At 45.8% G+C, this 17,820-nt stretch overlaps 1 protein-coding gene across 1 annotated transcript in view; it reads left to right on the top strand.

Moving 5' to 3' along the window:
• TNR (tenascin R) overlaps nt 1–17,820 on the top strand; it is a 736,434-nt gene that overhangs the window by 683,601 nt on the left and 35,013 nt on the right. Inside the window, exons 18-19 of the mRNA XM_078642004.1 lie at nt 6,534–6,666; nt 16,358–16,509. Of these exons, the coding sequence (XP_078498130.1) occupies nt 6,534–6,666; nt 16,358–16,509 (285 nt within the window). The remainder of the gene's footprint in view (nt 1–6,533; nt 6,667–16,357; nt 16,510–17,820) is intronic.

Raw genomic sequence — 17,820 nt, 5'->3', positions numbered from 1 at the left:
TCACTGTAGGTAAAATGTATTAAGGGGGACTTGTTGGATGTTTACTGGACTAGTGCATTCTATTAAATTAAGACATATGCACATAGATCTTTAAATTGTAGCTTTAATTGATAAATATACTTATTCAGAAATAAATTGGCATTCATAAATGGCTTTCATGTTGCAACAGAGAAAAGAAAACATTGCTCCAAGGATTTTCACCACTCCATCATATACAATTTTACACTTTTCTCTTCTGATCTCTTCCACTGCCTTGTTCTTATGAGTAGTCTTCTTTAGCTCGATAGATTGTGACCTTTGATTCTTCTGAGTAACAGACATGGGAGGGGGTTGGAGGCAGGATTATGAGAGAAAAGCAAACAAGAATGGCATAGTGGAAGCGGCGAAGTAGAAGGATGATGGGAGATACATCTAGAGATGAGGTAGAGGTAAAGGCAGATGTAATGTATATATAAAAAGATGAGGTAACATGAAAGAAAGAGACAAGTAGAAAGATGGAGAGTTAAGCAGAGAAAGAGATGGGGAGCAATACTTATTGTTTGGGTGTATGAGGTAGAGAAAGTTAGAGGGTGGGTGAGGGTCAGTAGAGAGGGGAGAGAGGGGTAGGCCACACCGAGAGGCTAGTGAGAGAGGTTAAGGTTGAAAGTGAGTTTCGTTAGCGAGAGGCAGTGCACAGAGAGGTAAGGGTGCACCGGTCAGGTAGTAAGAGAAGCACAGAGAGCTGTAAAGAGAGCTGTGAGGAAAAGAAAGGGACAATTGAGAAGAGGTATAGAAAGAGAAATCAGATAAGTCCGGTAAAGAGGGTAGAGAGGCGGAGACACAGGGAGAGAGAGAAGGGTGAAGTGTAGAAAGAGAGGAATGTATGACGTTACAACGAATTCCGTTGCAACGCATGCCTTTACCACGCATGCGTTCCAACGGAATTCGTTTTCCACGCATAACCTTTACCTCGAATACATGCGTGGTGACGTCATACGTCGTTAAGAGAAAGCGGAAGTTTATTTTCCGATTTCTCTTAAAAGACGCTGATTTTTTCTGCATATACCGACGTGACTTCAGGTGAGTTTTTTTTGGGGGGGGGGAGACCCCCCCAAGGCCCCCTTTTTTTAATTTTTACCTTTACCACATATGCCTTTACTACAAACCTCGTAGTAAAGGTATGCGTGGTAAAGGCTTTCGTGGTAACCACGCATGCGTTGTACTGCATGCGTGGTTAAGGATTTCGTGGAAACGGCTTCGTTGTAGTGGCCGTTTCCCGAAAGAGAGATGATGTGTTGAAACATGGTGAAATAGAGAGTGAAGAGTCAAGCACAGGAAGAGAAGTAAGGCTGATAGGAAGAGAGAGAGCGGTGAGGGAAAGAGCTGTGAGGTAGGGAGAACAGAGGTAGAGAGGTCAACAAAGAAGGAGCATTAAAGAGGTGAGGTAGATATGAGAGAGAAGAGATAATGATAGAGGAATATGAGTATAGGATAGATTATGAGCTAGAGAGAAAGGACTAAGGGGGATATTATCAACGGCCAGCGATAATTATCGTTGGCCGTGTTTAGCGATAATTTTATTATCGCAGGCTATCTCTGGAATTTATCGCCCTGGTAGCACGTTATTAACAGCAACGCGTTTCTCCAGGGCGATAACAATTCCAGAGATAGTGAGGTTATCGCCATTTTGCAGGGAACATCACTGGTTTTCCAGCGATGTTCCCTGCAAAACGGCGATAACCTTGCTGATACGACCCACAGGGCCGTATCAGCGTAATCCACCCCAATGTTAGGGATAGGCAAGTCTGCATTTTAGCAGACATATGTTTTTGGAGAAAAGAGAGGTTTTCTCCAAAAACTAACGTGTGCTAAAATCCTGGGGCAGCCTTGTATATATCGCAATGTGAACATCAGCGATATTTGAAAGGTTGTCCATCCGGGGTACTCCCAGTGACGCCCACTTTGCATCTCATTAGAGATGCAAAGGGAGGCGTTGGGTAAAAGGGTGCTAACATACGATTACGCATGTTAGCACCCTCTTGTAAATAGGGTCATAGTTTTAACCCCGCTTTTTTGGCTTTTTAAGCCAAAAAAGCAGAGATAAAGCCCTTGTAAATATGCCCTAAGGTAGTGAGGGAGCTGAGAAAGAAGGAACATGCAAACAAAGTGGGAGAGAAGGTGGAGAGGGCAGGTAACAAATGAATGGTGTGGTAAATGTAGCTGTTATGTAGTCAGAGAGGCTGGTACAGTGCCATAGCGAAACCACTGGCCATCCGTGGCGATCCCTGTGTTTGCTACCGGCGAAGGCTGCACGTAAAAGCAGGGGGGAAAGGCCGCCACCCCCAAAACTCGTGTCGCCCGGGGCGGTCCGCCCACCCACTCCCCACCTTGCTATGCCACTGGGTTGGTAAGCCATATGAAGCAGTGAGAGAGGTAAAGTACATGAAAGATCATTTGCTTTAATTAATTGCCACCAGCTTCATGGGAGAAAGAGTGTTATGGTTCGACAGGCCAGGCATGCACACTAAACTACCGTGAAGTGGTCCTGCCAAGGTGTCACATTAAAATGAATTTACAGCACCGACACTTCTGACTGTCCTGATCACCTTACTAGGGGCTCCACTGGAAGGAGGAAGCCATTGGCAATTCCCAATTTTGCCCATAGCTTAAAATGCCTCTCTAGAATCCTAGTAAGAATGTGGAAGAGAGATGGAAAGAGATATGATAACATGACACAAGGAGAGGAGATGAGGGTAAAAGGGGTAAGAGGTTTATGGAAATGCATGCAGATTGCTGGTGACGTAACATGGAGAGTCCAGGTGAGAAGGGGGTTAGAGGTGAAGATGACTGAAGAGTGATGAAAAGTGAAGCGTTGTAGTGAACCTGCGAATAGAGGTGAGAGAAAAGGGGTTAGAAATTAAGAGGAATTTACAAGGGTTGTGAAATGTAAATAAAATAGAATTTAAGTGAATTAGGAAATGGAGGTGAGAGGGATGAGATAACAGACCAAAGAAATGGGGAGTGAAGGTGAGAAGAAGGAGCTGAAGAGGAGGCAGGGAGGTAGAGTGCTTGTGAAATGAAAAAGGGATTTTAGTTGAAGTGAGATGGGGAGATTAGGTGAAGAGGAGTAGATTAGAGGTGCAGGAGCTGTAGTGTGCTGGAGACATGAGAAGGAGAGAGGCAGAGATAAGAAGGGATAAGATCACAGGCTACAGTAAAGGGGAGTGGAGGTGAGAAGGAAGAAGGTTAGATGCTGAAGTGGGATTTAGAGTGGGGGTAAAATGAGATGAAGAGAGACAAGAAGGAATGAGATTGCAGGGGACCAGGGGCGTAGCTTGGCCAATAAGATTAGGGGGGCTCAATTTCAGATTTTCCAACAACCACGCAGGCATATAATGTCAAAATACATAATAGGACAAGCAGGGCACATAAGAGAGGATAAAGAGGCAGTGGAAATGGAGACAAATGTGTATTAATAGGGGCAGGTAGTGAGAGAAAACAGAATATTTTGCAAAAAATAACCAGCATTTCTGAAGACTTTCAAAGCAAATAGGGAGATAGCGTGTATGCTATTCTTTTCAGCGTTTAAGTAAAAATTCCTTGTGGAATCCGAAAGACACCAACTATTTACCTGAAAGCACATTTATTAGGGGGGGGGGCATAACACCCCCCTCACCCCAACGGACCCCCCCCCCCCGCCCCCGAAGCTACCATCTGCAGGGGACAGGAGTTGGGAGTGGAGATGAGAAGGCAAGAGATCACAGACTACCTGAGCACTGTGGTGAGAGGGAAGAAGGTGAGAGGTGTGGCAAGTACAGCGCTAGTGAAATGAATGGGGATGGCTAAAGTGAAATGGAGAGATGAGGCAAGAAGGGGGCACATTAGAGATAGAGAACCTGATAATGATGTCGTCAGTGTATTGTGACCTGCGCATTAACCCCTGTTTACGCACGGTTTGGAATGATACATAAAAAGGCATTTAATGTATCCAATAATTATCGAATGGGTTAAATACCTCAAGGCATGTTCAATTTCGGCAGATTTTGAAATTTAACAGGGGAAAATCATACAGTATTTACCGTAGCATGCGGATTTTGGTGCTTTGAACACCGAAAACCACGTTATTCCCAAAAAACTCTTAATAGGTGCTATTTATCTCACCCGATAAATAACATCCATGTGGTATCATTATTTATCAGGTGCGCTAAATAGCACCTACACTCATAAACAGAGCCTTAGGCTCTGATTCTGAGTTTGTGGGAATGATTGAGCTATTCATCGCACCTGATAAATAACAGTACCTTGGCCTACGTCATTTTATCGGGTATGATAAATAGCCACAATATGAGTTTTTGGGGCATAATGTGGCTTTTAGAGCTTAAACCACTTTTCCACTGTTAAACTCCAGGGTTTACTGGATGAAATTTAATTAAGAGTGAGATATGTAAGAGACCTGGGGGCATATTATCAAGGAGGGCAATAAGGGATTATCGCGGCTTTAGCGGCTGTTTTCGGCCGCTAAGCGGTGATAATTCTATCGCCCTATTAGCAAGTTGTCGCTAACAGCAGTTAGTGACAGCTTGTAGGCGATAGCGAGCGGTTGGGGGCCCGCTTTGCATGTCAGAGATATTTATCGCTAATGACATGCAAAGTGGGCGTACCCAACCTGTTAGCGACTGAAAGCAGTCGCTAACATCGCTATCGCCTATTATCAACGCAGGCGTAGCGATGGAAATATTTGCGCTAAGCGCGAATATCTCCAAAACCTAACGCCTGCTCAGACCAGTTCTTAGCCATTATATCCAATGGGAGGTGGATATTATGGCTAAGACCCTATTGGCGGTAATGCGTGAATATCGCTGTATTCTCAGCGATATTCACGCATTTCGCCGGATATATTATCGCTTTAAAGATAAACGTTGCTAATAGCATGTTATCTCTGCGATAATATCCGGGGATGCTTGGTGATAGAAAAAACTCGCTAAGCCCATTTAGCGATAAATATCGCTAGTTGTTGGTAATATGCCACTGGTAATTACAAGATGCTGCAAATACCACCCAGCTCGGAATTCCGACCCCTGTGCAAAGAGGGGTCCACGCCACACAGGCTTCTGAAAATGCAGACCAGCTTGTAATTAGAGCCACAGAGGTAGGCAGGCAGACAAGGTGGAAGGAGATGGACATGGTAGTGCAGGGGAGAGAGGAGGTGAGAGACAAAGGGGGGAGCTAACGTGAGATGGAAGAGTGGTAGGGAAGGGGGAGACTGGAGAGGCAGAGGGCCTAGAGTGGTGATGCGATGAGAGGGAGAGAGAAAAGGAAGACAAGATATCACAGGCTACGGCTGTGGGGAGCTGAGAGGGAGAGGTGACAGGTGAAGAGGCCTGGAGAAGCAGGGAGGCGCCTACCCTCCGTGCGGCACTCAGAAGATTAGCGCTGTAATCTGAAGATTGCAGAGGGCACGGTATCTGCAGATTGCACTGCAGTGATAATTACGCACTCATCCGAGGCGCCCTCTTGTGTGACTGTGAGATGCTAATGAGCCTCGGTCTGCCGGTGTGGGCCCCCATGGCCAGTGTTTGTTTTCCGAGTGGCGCGCGGCTCTTGCATCTTTATTCCTCACCTGTGCCCAGACTCCCCTCCCCCTCCTCTCGCTGTAGCTGTCTCTGATGACCTTCCGGGATCTGAGTCTGGGATAAGCCCCAGGTATGAGCACACCGTGCAGGCTCAGAAGCGCCGTCAGTATGAAAGGCTGTTTTTTAGAGGAACTGTCATGAAAAGAAGTGTCTGGGAGTCGCGCTGATAAAGGCCTCGGAGCAGGAGCCTGCTCTCATCTTCAGATAACATACGGGCTGGAGGTGGCACGTTCTGAATGCACCTTTGTTCTTTGTAATTTGCATTCTCTTACCAACTGTCTTTTATTTCTTTTTTTCTTCCTTCCTTTTTTCTTCATTCATTTTTATGTTCTGTTCATCTTCCCACTTCCGTTCTTCAATTCCTCCATTTCTCACTCCCTCACCGTGATTTCTCCTTCCATTAACCTTCCCTGCCTCCCCTCCGTTTTCCATTCCTTCTTCTCTCCTTTCACCATCTTCTCCCTTTTCCTCCCTTCTTGCATTCACTCCCTACTTTTTTCCCTCTTTTGCTTCATATTTTTCCTGTTCTTGTTTCCCTTCCCTGTCTTTCGCTCTCCTTTTACGTGTCCTCCTTTCTTTCTTCATCCCCCTCCCCAATTTTCCTTTTCCTCAATCCATTACCCCTGCGTCTTTGCTTACTTTTTTCCTCTGTGCCCCCTTCGTTCCTTGTTCTTCTTTCCTTTGTTTTCCATACTTACTTCTTGTCTCCTTACACTTCCGTTTCCCTCGTTCTATTATCCATACATCATATCTGTCTGCTACACGATTCAACTTTCACACCTTTACATTGTCTTACCGTTCTTCACTCGCTTTGTTCTTATTCCATTGTTGTCCTCCCTTGAATCCTGCCTCAATTCCTTCTGCCCCTCATTACTCTCTCCTTCCGAACCTCCATTGATCCCCACACTTGGCCAGACACAGGAATTGATAGTAGATGCTGAGGACACCTGGATCCGCCTTGAGGGTCTCTCGGAGAGCAGTGAATACACCGTGAGGCTGCTGGCAGTGGACGGGGCAACGAGGAGTGGCATCACCTCCACTGTGTTCACCACAAGTGAGAATTCCAGGGTTCGAGGTCCTTATAAATACATGCTTTCAGAGAAGTTACAAAGGCTCGAAGGCGAGAGCCTCCTACACAAGTGCCTTCACAGACGTCTTCTCTGGGGTACCACCACTTCTCGGGGTTGGAATTTTCTTAGACATACGCCTTCATACATTTCTAGTTTGTGGGTACCGAGGATTGGAGGAGCACTCCTCCTAGATGTGCCTTCAGTTCAGGGAAGATATGTCTGGGGTATCAATGCTTAATGGGGGATCCCTCCTAAACATACACATTAACAGAAATAATGTCTGGAGATACCAAGGCTCGATGGATGGACTCTCCTGGACACGTGCCACCACAGAAATCTTGTCTGGGGGTATCCATTCTCAGTGGATATCAAAGTCAGTTGTCATTAGGGCTCCGGAGACACATACTGTTAGAATGGGAATGTCCCCTTGTAGGGTAAGTGCGCATGCATGTACCCCTGCCCTGAGTGAACTGAATGCATGTGAATCTGATACCCTGACTTTTATTGGTCCAGCTGACATGTTAATCCACCACGTGGACTTTTGACTGAGCCTGTTCATGGTGATTCCAAGGTCTGTTCTGAGACTGGGAGCAGCACACCAGTTGTGACTTCTTTACTGGCAAGAGACTGCCGTCCATTTAATGGGCTGCTGACATAACGTGGTGGTGGCAGCATTCTGATGTTTTTGTGGAATGATTATACTGAGCTGGCCTTTTTCTGTTTCAGGAGTGTAGCCTACATGCCCCACTCATATAAAGTTCCATTTAGATGTAACATCAAGGCCTTTGCACCGACATCCTATGTGTGTGCAGCATGTGTGTATATATAGCATGGAGTGTAGCAATATTCTGTGTTGTGGTGAGTGATTGCTGGGACCAGTGGAATACATTTTTTAATAGCCACTGGTTTGACATAGCACAAGATTGAGGATGGGATACTGCTACCACAGACAGTAGAAGTGTAGTGCCTGCATTCCTGGAGCTAAATGAAGAAGACTCATTTTAAAGTAAGGGAGACAGGTGACAGGGCTACCCTTGGAAATTCAATGATGATCTTTTTAACAAGGAATTGCTGATTAGTCTTTCTGAAACACTGCTATTTGATGGATGATAGGGGAGATGTAATATGTTGCCAGATACTGGTGTTAAAGGTGAAGAAGTTTCTAAACAGGGCCTGTCCTATTTACCTTATTGCTACTTACTTCAGGAAGGCTCAAGAAAGCCAGGTGCAGGCTCTTCACATGCCATTGTGCCCATGTTTTTGGAATACTCATGCTTTTAACCAGCATCACCATTATCTGCTATGAAAGCTATCACTTTGCACTGAGGCTAGGTCAGCACTGCAGCCACAAAATTATATTTGAAAGGGAACCTCCCCAAACTAGTTTCAGGACTTTAGACTGTCTTTTGTGTGTGGTGATCAGCCCTATTGAAATGTAAGTGTGGTAACTGACAGCTCCACCCCCTCATCCTTCCAGAGATGGCCCATCCTACCAACACCCAGACCCTCTATTGTCTGGCTGTCCCAGAGGAATACACAAAGGCCTACTGCCAACTACACCTATTCATGAGACCCAGGAACAGGCTGCAGGCACCAAATGGATAGGACAAAAAAATGTCAACTTTCTTAATGTGGCATTTTCTGAATTTTGACTTAAAATCTGACTTTTCCATTAAAGAGAGTTTTAAATTACATTTCCTAAGATACCAAACATGACTTTCCTACCTGCGCCCAATCAAAACCTGTGCCCAATCAAAAGTTATCACTCATTAAATGTAATAAGGTAACCAATGCTATCCTACGGGAGAAAAATCATTGCCATTGTAAAAAAATGTGAACGTTTTTCTCTACCAGGGGGTGTAAAAGTTAAAAGCACATGTCCAGCGTTTTAAATACAACATGCCCTGCCGTATGGCTGGTTTGGAGTCTACCTTAGGAGTGACTTATGTGTATTAAAAAGGAAGGTTTAGACCAGGCAAAATATTTATTTTACCATGTCAAAACGGCAGTTGAAAACTGCACACACAGTCTGCAATGGCAGGTTTAAGACTTGTTTAATAATGCTACTTAAGTGTGTGGCACAGTCAGTGTTGTAGGTCCACTAGTAGCATTTAATTTACAGGCCCTGGGTACCTGGGTATCGATGGAGTGGTGTGGCTCACTGGTTAGAGGCGGCAGACCCGGAAGCAGAAGTCGGCCCGGGACCAGGGTTCGATTCCCGTCGCGGCAGGATCGTGGACCAGGGTCAGCGTACTCGATAATTCTCGCCTCGGTGCCTACTCTAACCAGGGGTCGCACTCGGCAACTCTGGGCATTAGCTTGCCTAATCTCCACAACGGCCCTATAAACGCCGGGGATGCCTGGCTCCACCTTGGGCATTCCCAGCAGGGACCATCCCACAGGGAAAGCCAGGACGGGTTCCCCAGCGGTATACAGCTCCAGGACGCCGGCTGGCAACAGTGCGCTTTACAAGTATACACATTACAGTACATTACCTGTAGTACAACTTTACTAGGGACATGTAAGTTAATTAAATTTGCAAGTTAGGTGTAAGCCAATTGTATCATGTTTAAAGGTGAGAGCACACACACTTTAGCACTGGTTAGAAGTGGTAAAATCCAGAGAGTCCTAAAAACCAACAAAAATGGGTTCAGAAAACAGGAGAGTCAACAAAAAATTGGGGGGAAGACCACCCTGAGGCTGACAGGTCTAACAACTGAAATGTGGACTAGCATGATTGGCTGAGATTACTTCATGCATTCCACCCATTGCTGTTGTTGATTAAAAAGCCAAGATGAGCAGAGCACTCCATAATTATAACAGGTGGCTGCCTAGGACACCACCAACAAGCAAGGACCACATTGTCCCCAAAAGCATCAGAGGAGTTCCCACTTCAAGGGGAAGGGTGACAAAAAGCAATTTAATCTAGGAGCAATAACACATTTCACTTGCCTTGCCCTGGGGAGTGTGTGTATATCCTTTGGTATTATATGGCTGTATAAATGCAGTAGTGGTAGAATGAGAGTCATGCTTGGATTTTAGAAGAATGACTATTGAGAGCAGTAAAATGAAAATTGTGAGAAAGCCAGGCTGACTGAACATAAAAGAACAAAAGAAACCCTAAAGATGCTCTTTACAATAGGATTATTAGTGGTACAAGCTTGCCTGAACCTTTTGATAACCCACATGCAACTGGATCAGACCATCTAGTTCTTAGAGTGAACTGGAGCAGAAAACATTTCTTTAAGACAAGAACGATAAAATCAGCTTTTTTCATACAAATCAATATATGTATATGTATGTTTATATATGTATCTGTGGGAATATTCAAAATTGGAATCTTGGTTTTTGTTGCAGTTGTCCCCCCACTTTTTGCCCCTTTTTAGCTGCTAGATGTTGATTTTTGACTCTGGCAGAGCACTGAGGCTTGCCAACCAGACCTCAGTGCAAGTGCTCCCTCCTTAATAAAAAGTGATGTCTGATTGTTTCACAACTGGCTAAGGACTTTAGCACCCCTGTAAGTCCTAGAAGAGCCCACCACCTTTGATATGCAAGCCTGGTTTACCCCGGACCTGGAAGATGCCACCCTCTGCCCTGAGGCCCACTTGGCACCAGGACAAGCTGGAAATTAGCTAGGCAAGGAGGCGTGTTGCACCTCCAGGCAAGTCACACCCCTAAGGTGGGCAGCCTGAAGTGAACACGAAAGAGATAATTCCGCCATCTTGTGTGTGGTGGAATTAGGACTTCTGGGATAGAGTGATGCCCACTCCCCGCAGGAAGTGGTTATCTGGGGGGTGCAGTGACCCCATGGGTAAGTAGCCTATTGGCTACTACCCTTCACTCTCCTAAACTCACCTAAAGTGAGCATTTAGGTGGCCCACTGACATCAGGAAATCAGATTCGACTACTGAGAACCAAGGAAGAAAAAATAACTGAAGACCTATACCAAAGATTGGTGCAAAACCCTGCTAGGCTGCTTGCACTTCGACCATTGCTGGAACCAACTTCTCTAAACACTGGACACTGTCCCCAAAACCCTTGGAGGACTGCCCAGCACCTCAACAACTGGAAAAGACCTCCCTTAGAGTAGAGGCGCTGCTGCCCTGCATCTGCCCGTGTTGCTAGCCATCAGGTTCACTGAAGGAGCAGCCCTAGAGGAGAAAGGCCTTCATGCTCCAGGAGGTCAGATCAGTCTCCTTGGCAAGCTTGGTGACATTAGGATCCCTAGGAGCTGCCCAGCCCCAATACCCTGGATACCAGAGAAGTTGCAGCAACCAAGACTTGATGATGGTGCAGTCCAATAGCACTCCAACAGCACAAAGCAAGACCTTCCATCGAGGAATGTCAGGATTCACCAGACCAGCACCAAGAGTGGCCCTGCTGCCCGGTTTCCCCTTTTCACCAGTTGCCCAAGACCCAGACTAAGCCTCTGACCGACCGCGACCTGACGCTGCAAAGCACCCCTGCAACCGCGCTCCACATCGCTAGTCTGAGGGAGGAGATGGTACCAACGTGTTCCTGAGACCCTCAAGAGCTGAACCCCTCCTTGGGTTTAGCCAGACTGGTCCCCCATGCGCCACCTGCAGCCTCTTGCTGCAGGGACAGAGATCCACGAGAGTCTTCAACACTGAGACCCTACCGGGCGAAGCCCCACTGCACACAAGCCCCCTAGCCTGAATTCAAGTGGAGCGACGGTGTCCCAGTGTGACCAAGATCCTAAACCTGAGCCCCCCTGTGGGTTCAACCGGACTGGCCGTTAGGCCCTGCTTGCAGCCTCTTTTCAACAGGACCATCTCCTGTTTATTTTAAAAGGGCATCAACACGAAAAAGCACATATGCACCCAGATGCCCCAGACCAAGGTGATCTGTTGGTGCTGACTTGGCCCTTGCCCATACTTACCTTAATTCCAGAAGAACAGTTCTATAAGTTGTTGCTGTGAGAAGTTAGCCTGGCATATGATGTCCACTAGTTCTAGTGGGCACCTTGCACCAGTCTAATCGACTCTTATTGATGGTGATTGTAAAGTCAACCTTATAGAAAGCTATCCTAGTGGTAGCATGAACCAGCAGTCTTCAGGCTAAGACTTCAGTAGGCGAGTTAAGCAAGTTGTTTTACCAGATATAATCCCTTGAATACCAAATGAACGGACACCACACAAGGTATATATCAAATATATATGTATTTAATCTAAACACAACCCCTCTGCACTCTTTATGAGGTCAGAGGTAAAAATACAATACAAGTCACGCAGTTAATACACAATAAGTTGCACAGTATATGTTATGCCCTAGGGGCCTCACTAACCATATACTAAGAACGTGGTATAAGTACCACGTGAGAGTTAGAAGGCAGGCCTAGGGCCTGTAGAATCACTGGGGCTACCCTAAACGACCAAAGGTTAGGAAGTAGGAGACCCACGGGAGCCGCGTGCAGTGTCTAAACACAGGCGCGGGTTCCCGTTGACTTTCTATGGCGTTCGTAAAAGTTACAAAGTTACAAGTTAAGGACACTTCCAGATGGACAAGGATGGAACCCTTTTAGACTTAGACACTAGGAGGGCCAATACCCTCGAGACTACCAGAGTACTTGTGTTACCTCACCCACGGGAGCCGGGTGCATAGGTGTCTTTTGATGTGGCGTTTCGTTGTCGTTTTCTATGGAGAGCTGCAAAGAAGTGCTGCAGGCGACCAGAGGAAAAGTGTCCGGGTGGATCCAAGGGTGGATCAGAGATGTGAAGAACCTGAAAGCAAAGGGGAAAGAGTCAGGGTCACTAGCCAGTGACCAGGAAGGAACCAGGCGATGTCGGGTGCTTTAAGGTGAAAAAGGTGAGTTTGTCTCTTCAGCCACGAGGTCCAGGAGGCATTGACGATAACCAGGAGCTGGATTCGAGCTGTCCCCCAATGGATCTAGATGACTGCAGCGTCAGTACCTGGATTGGACCCAACAAGCCTTGGCAACCGCAACCCACGCAGGATGCCAAGATTGGCTCTGTTGCAGACCAGCAAGGCCTGTGGCGCTTCTCCATTGCAGGGAATCTGGAGCAAGCCTAGTGCAACCAGGATCGCAAGTTAGATTCAGGATGGCAACTTCAGGGGGCTCACTAGCCAACAGGCAAGCAGCCAGGAAGACGCGTTGAGCACAAATGTAAAGGCGAGGCCCATGGGACACTCGCAGAGTGTGGGGGCCTGGGCTTCAGGTCAAATGATGCTCGGGGCTGAGTCTTCTCTTACCCCAATGCACAACTTACTGAGGCTTCAGGAAAGGAGTGCAGGTAGCAAAATGCAGGATGTCCAAGATGTCCGGTCCCACGTCTCTCGTGTCCGCAACGGGTCTCAGCTATGCTATGAATGTGGGTCGGGGTCAGAGAAGTCTGGAAGTCTAGTTCTTGAGTCGCAGAGTCTTCGGGTTCCGGCAGGAGCCTTGCAACTGCAGCCCGGCAAAGTTGCTGTTGGTGCCCGTTTGTACAGGGTGGTCACTCCGTGACCACAAGGGAGCTGTCTTCCGTCTTCTAGTCAGAATAGAATGTCAAAGGTCCAAGAGTTCTGCATCAAAGTTTCATTCCAGGATAATCTAAAGTCCTGGGGACACAGCTCCTATACCTATGCTAAGGATGGGGGCTGGATTACCTGCCTAGGTCCCTCCTATGGGTGGACCTGAGAAGGGGGTGGTAACACCCCTTTCCCTTTGTCCAGTTTCGTGCCAGAGCTGGGGCTGGAGTGCCCCAGCAACTGGTTTGAACCGGGCTATGCATGGAGTACCTTGTGTGCCCCAGGCAGTGTCTAGATGCATTCACTGAATGCAGCACTCCCTGCCCCAATACACAAAACTTTTTTCTGGGGAGGTGCTCGCACCTCCCTGGACAGGAAACCTATTGTCCAGGCTGCCCTTGCTGGAGTTTCCCCCAGCAACAGGATGTCAGACTCGTGTCTGTGGCAGCAGCATCCATTTTGTCATGCTGAGGCTCTGTTTAACTTTAACCGGATAAAGCAGTAACATACATGTCTTTTCCCTCTAGAAGGATGGAATGCTACCCCCGCCTCCAGAATTGGCAGGGGGGGTAGTATTCCAAAGTGTTTGACACCTTACATGACATGTTTTGATAAAGCCAAACCAAAGTTAGCATTAACCGCGAGGATTATAATGCACTTAAGAGTATATGGTATGGCTATATCATAGAACAGCTATAAGGAGATGGTTCCGGAAGCTGCAGAGGGGCTCAGCTCATGCTAGGGCACCCTCTCACATAAAACCAAGCACTCTGCCTCCAGGATTGTCGAGGCCTACCATAGGAATGGCTTGTAGGTGTATATGTGTCTATATATAAAGGTAGATATCGGTATACTATATCTAAGTAAGGGGTGATTACACCACCTTACCCAGGCTGTGTGAACAGACCTGTGGTGTCAGTTTGGAAGGCAAACCAGGGGTGGTACAATACATGCTGCAGCCCCTGGTAGGACTCGGGTAGACCTATGCCCTGGGTACCTATGGTACACTATACAGGGGCTCACAAGGGTGACCCAGTAACCAATCTGGTATGTACCTAAAGTACATGGAGTCCATTTTATAGAGAAAGCAGATAGCCTGGGGCCCTGAATAGCAGGTTCCCAGGCCAACTAATTCGAAAACCAGCAAAACACCAGGAAAAAAGTTGGGGTAACCATATAGTCAGATTCCACCTTCCTACAGTTGCCAAGTGACTGAATGCAGTAAATGCCCCCCCCCCCCCCAAGGATAATGTTACTGCTTTAAAGATACAATACAATGCATTTTCTAAGTTTGAAAAATCACTATCTCAAAAAGTACATACTTGATTACGATGATCTTGGGGTCTAAATTCATATAAAAATCTGTGTTATTTTTATAAATTTGTGTCGAATTTCTTTGAGTGTGTGTTTCACTTACTGACTGTGTGCAATAAATGCTTAATACTATCCTCTGATGAGCCTAAACTGCTCGGCCACACTGTCACAAAAGAGAGCGTTTATGATTATTATTTTAACCCCTGTAAACCAGTAAGGGTCACCTGGACTTTCTGCACACTGTACCTCATTTTCGTGCACTATATAGAAAGGCACCTCCATACGTTCACCACTAGACCGATTAATTGTACTTCATCCTCTCTGAACACTTTTTCAAATATAATCATCTGTAAGTATTGGAGCAACTGATGTTGGTACCAGTACAATCTGCAGACCGCATTGTGACTGATTTTGTTTCTTCTAGCCAAGACCAACTTATTTAACTAGAATGATACATATAAAAATACTTACTCACAAGGGCTTAAAGCTAGCATTCGTCTTTCATTGGTCTATTGTAGTGTCATTCACATTTTACCCACTACATGATACAGCATGGGGCAGAGGGTCAGCTATTGGCTAACTCTGATTGATGGCATTCTTCTCTTTCACAAGATACACATCCAGACACAAAGAAGTTCAAACAGTACCAGGACTACTTTAGCAATGTGTGTTTATGAGACATAAAAAATATTTTTGCTTTTATCCAATATTATGCTTGATGTATATGCTTTGGGCCATCGAAGTAGTACAGCATTGCTGTAAATAGCTGTATTAAAAAGATTTACTATGTTTCCGAACCTGCAGCCTTGTTCTCCATGTTTCAGACTTTTGTGGGACATTAGAAACTTGCCTTACAAAGATACCTGTACATCAATCTATATGAATTGGAGAACTGGATGGTACACAGGAGCCCTGTGTCCTGTTACTATTTTATGAGATATACATCTGAGATATGTACAACTTTTCATATACATTAAATGTGTACCAACTCCATCAATATGAAATACCAATGATCAGATGTATATATTTTTTCCCGGCATGTATGAAAGGAATTTCCAGTCCACTATTCTACATAATTCAAAACCATTGCTGACAATTCAACCTAACTTTGAAATGTGTATGTGCATTACGTTATGTGTATCAGAGCTTAGTGTGATAATCCACCCCCACCCACAATTGGCTGACATTACTTTTTGTATAAATATTTATCAAAACCATCCAAGATAACTTAGCCTTATTCTCCACTGTCACCATTATGCTTCTTTTTTTCTTTTTTTTTTGTAGAGTTTTATATAGCGCGAACTAGACCCAAACCGAATCAGGTATCAGAGCGCTTTACATAGCACAAGTTACAAGCTTCTATACGTAAAAATCCGTCTTGGCCACAAATACACATTCAGTGCAGTGACGTATACATTATTCTGCATGTATGAGAGCCCTGTCTGAAAATACAGCCTAAATATGGACGTTTCTGTCCACTGTTACATGTTATAGCTCTCTAAAATATTAGCCTGTCTACACAGTTGTCACCAATGCATTTTCCTATATGGATTATAACCACCCATCATACAAAATCCTCACTTTAATCAGTTGCCCTTACTTTTTTTATAATTATAAAACCCTTGAAGGTAGAAACCCATATTTACAGTTACATATATAATGTTCCATGTTATTATTTCCCTCAAAGATACTACATCAGCACTCGCCATAATCATACTTTATTTGATACCTAAGTTTCCTCTATAACACAACCACACTTTGCACAGTTGTCTACACAGTAGCATGTGTGGACCAGTCATCTCTCCTTGCTCAGCACTGTTGTCCACCTGTTTCTCTGTGCCTTGATGTCTATTATTTATTCTCATTGTGTAGGAGGACGGGTCTTTGCACTGCCTCAAGACTGTGCTCAGCACCTGATGAACGGCGACACTATGAGTGGAGTGTACAGCATCACTATCAATGGTGACATAAGCCAGAGGGTGCAGGTGTACTGCGACATGACGACGGATGGCGGCGGATGGATTGTGAGTATCAATTACACACGCAGGTACCGCAGTTGCACCACTGAAGGGAATACAGGGCCAAGGCCCAAGGATGGGAGAGAGCTGGAACCTTCATACCACCTCTGTGGCGGTTGCTTGGAGCTCCCAAGAGTCTCTGCAGCAGTCGAGGACAACAACTGGAGTCAACCGACACAAGCACATTGCTGTCAGGCTAGGGACACTGTGTGCAGCATCGGCTAACATTATTGATACCCAAACAGTACATCAGCAAGAGGAGCTATGCCCCCCCAGAGTTACTCTGGGATAGAAAATAGTAAAGATACGTTGCATGGGTGATTTGCAAGGTATGGGAGATTGCATGCATTTGTTATCAGAGAAATTAACAGTCAAATCGGCCCACCAGACCATAAAGCAGGTCCACAAACAGTCCTACTCACTGACCTGACACTGCCAAATTGACCTAAAGCGCACTCCAACTCTACTCAGGTTGAGTTAATGGTTAGTGTGCCACTGGCCTCTTTCCAAGAGCCCACACAGTGACATCCATGAATAGTACCCTTCAGCCAGAAAACAAGGCCCACTCACTGACCTGTCAGACCAGCCCTTCAGGCTTTGCCAGAATGCCCCATAGGCCAGTCTGACTCTGCCCAGGTTCAGTTAATGGTTAGTGTGCTTTTGGCCTCTGGGACACTATAGTTAGGCTCAGGTTTCACTTGTACAAAACCAGTGAAATTCAGGAGTTATAGTTATCTGAGCTAACTATAACTTACGCCCCCGCAATGCACTGTTTATGACCTCACATATTACATCACTCATGACATGGTTTTGTACGAGTGAAATCTGAGCCTAACTGTAACGTCTCTGTAACATTCGTTGTTTTCATTGATTTTCCAAGTTTTTTTTAATTCTATTTCCTAACTATAAAGTTCTTGTAAGTGTTGTTTTTTTTAGTGAATTACTAAGGTTTTTCGAATTCTATTTCCTAACTTAATGTCCCTGTAACCTTTGATTTTTCGAGAGAATTTCTATGGTTTTTAACTAGCAGTCACGTTTGCAGAGTGGTGGAGAAAAGGGGGAGGGGCCTCCAATCAGCTCTCAGCAATAGCGCTGTGTGTGACTTATTGGAGGTAACAGGAGGGGTTCTTGGGCCCCAAGGACCCTCAGCATCCAAGGGGACTTCATCCTCCCAACAGAAGTGCACAAAGGAGGTACGTTTGCAGAGTGGTGGAGAAAGGGTGCGAGGCCACCAAAGACCTCTCAGTAATCCCGCTGTGTGGGACTTTGTGGAGGTACCAGGAGGGCATGTTGGCCCCTAAGGACCCTCAGGAGCCA

The sequence above is a fragment of the Lissotriton helveticus genome, chromosome 1_1, assembly GCF_964261635.1.
Source record: "Lissotriton helveticus chromosome 1_1, aLisHel1.1, whole genome shotgun sequence".
NCBI lineage: Eukaryota > Metazoa > Chordata > Amphibia > Caudata > Salamandridae > Lissotriton > Lissotriton helveticus.
The sequence above is the reverse complement of the archived record's forward strand: the minus strand, read 5'-3'. Positions and strand labels throughout refer to the sequence as shown.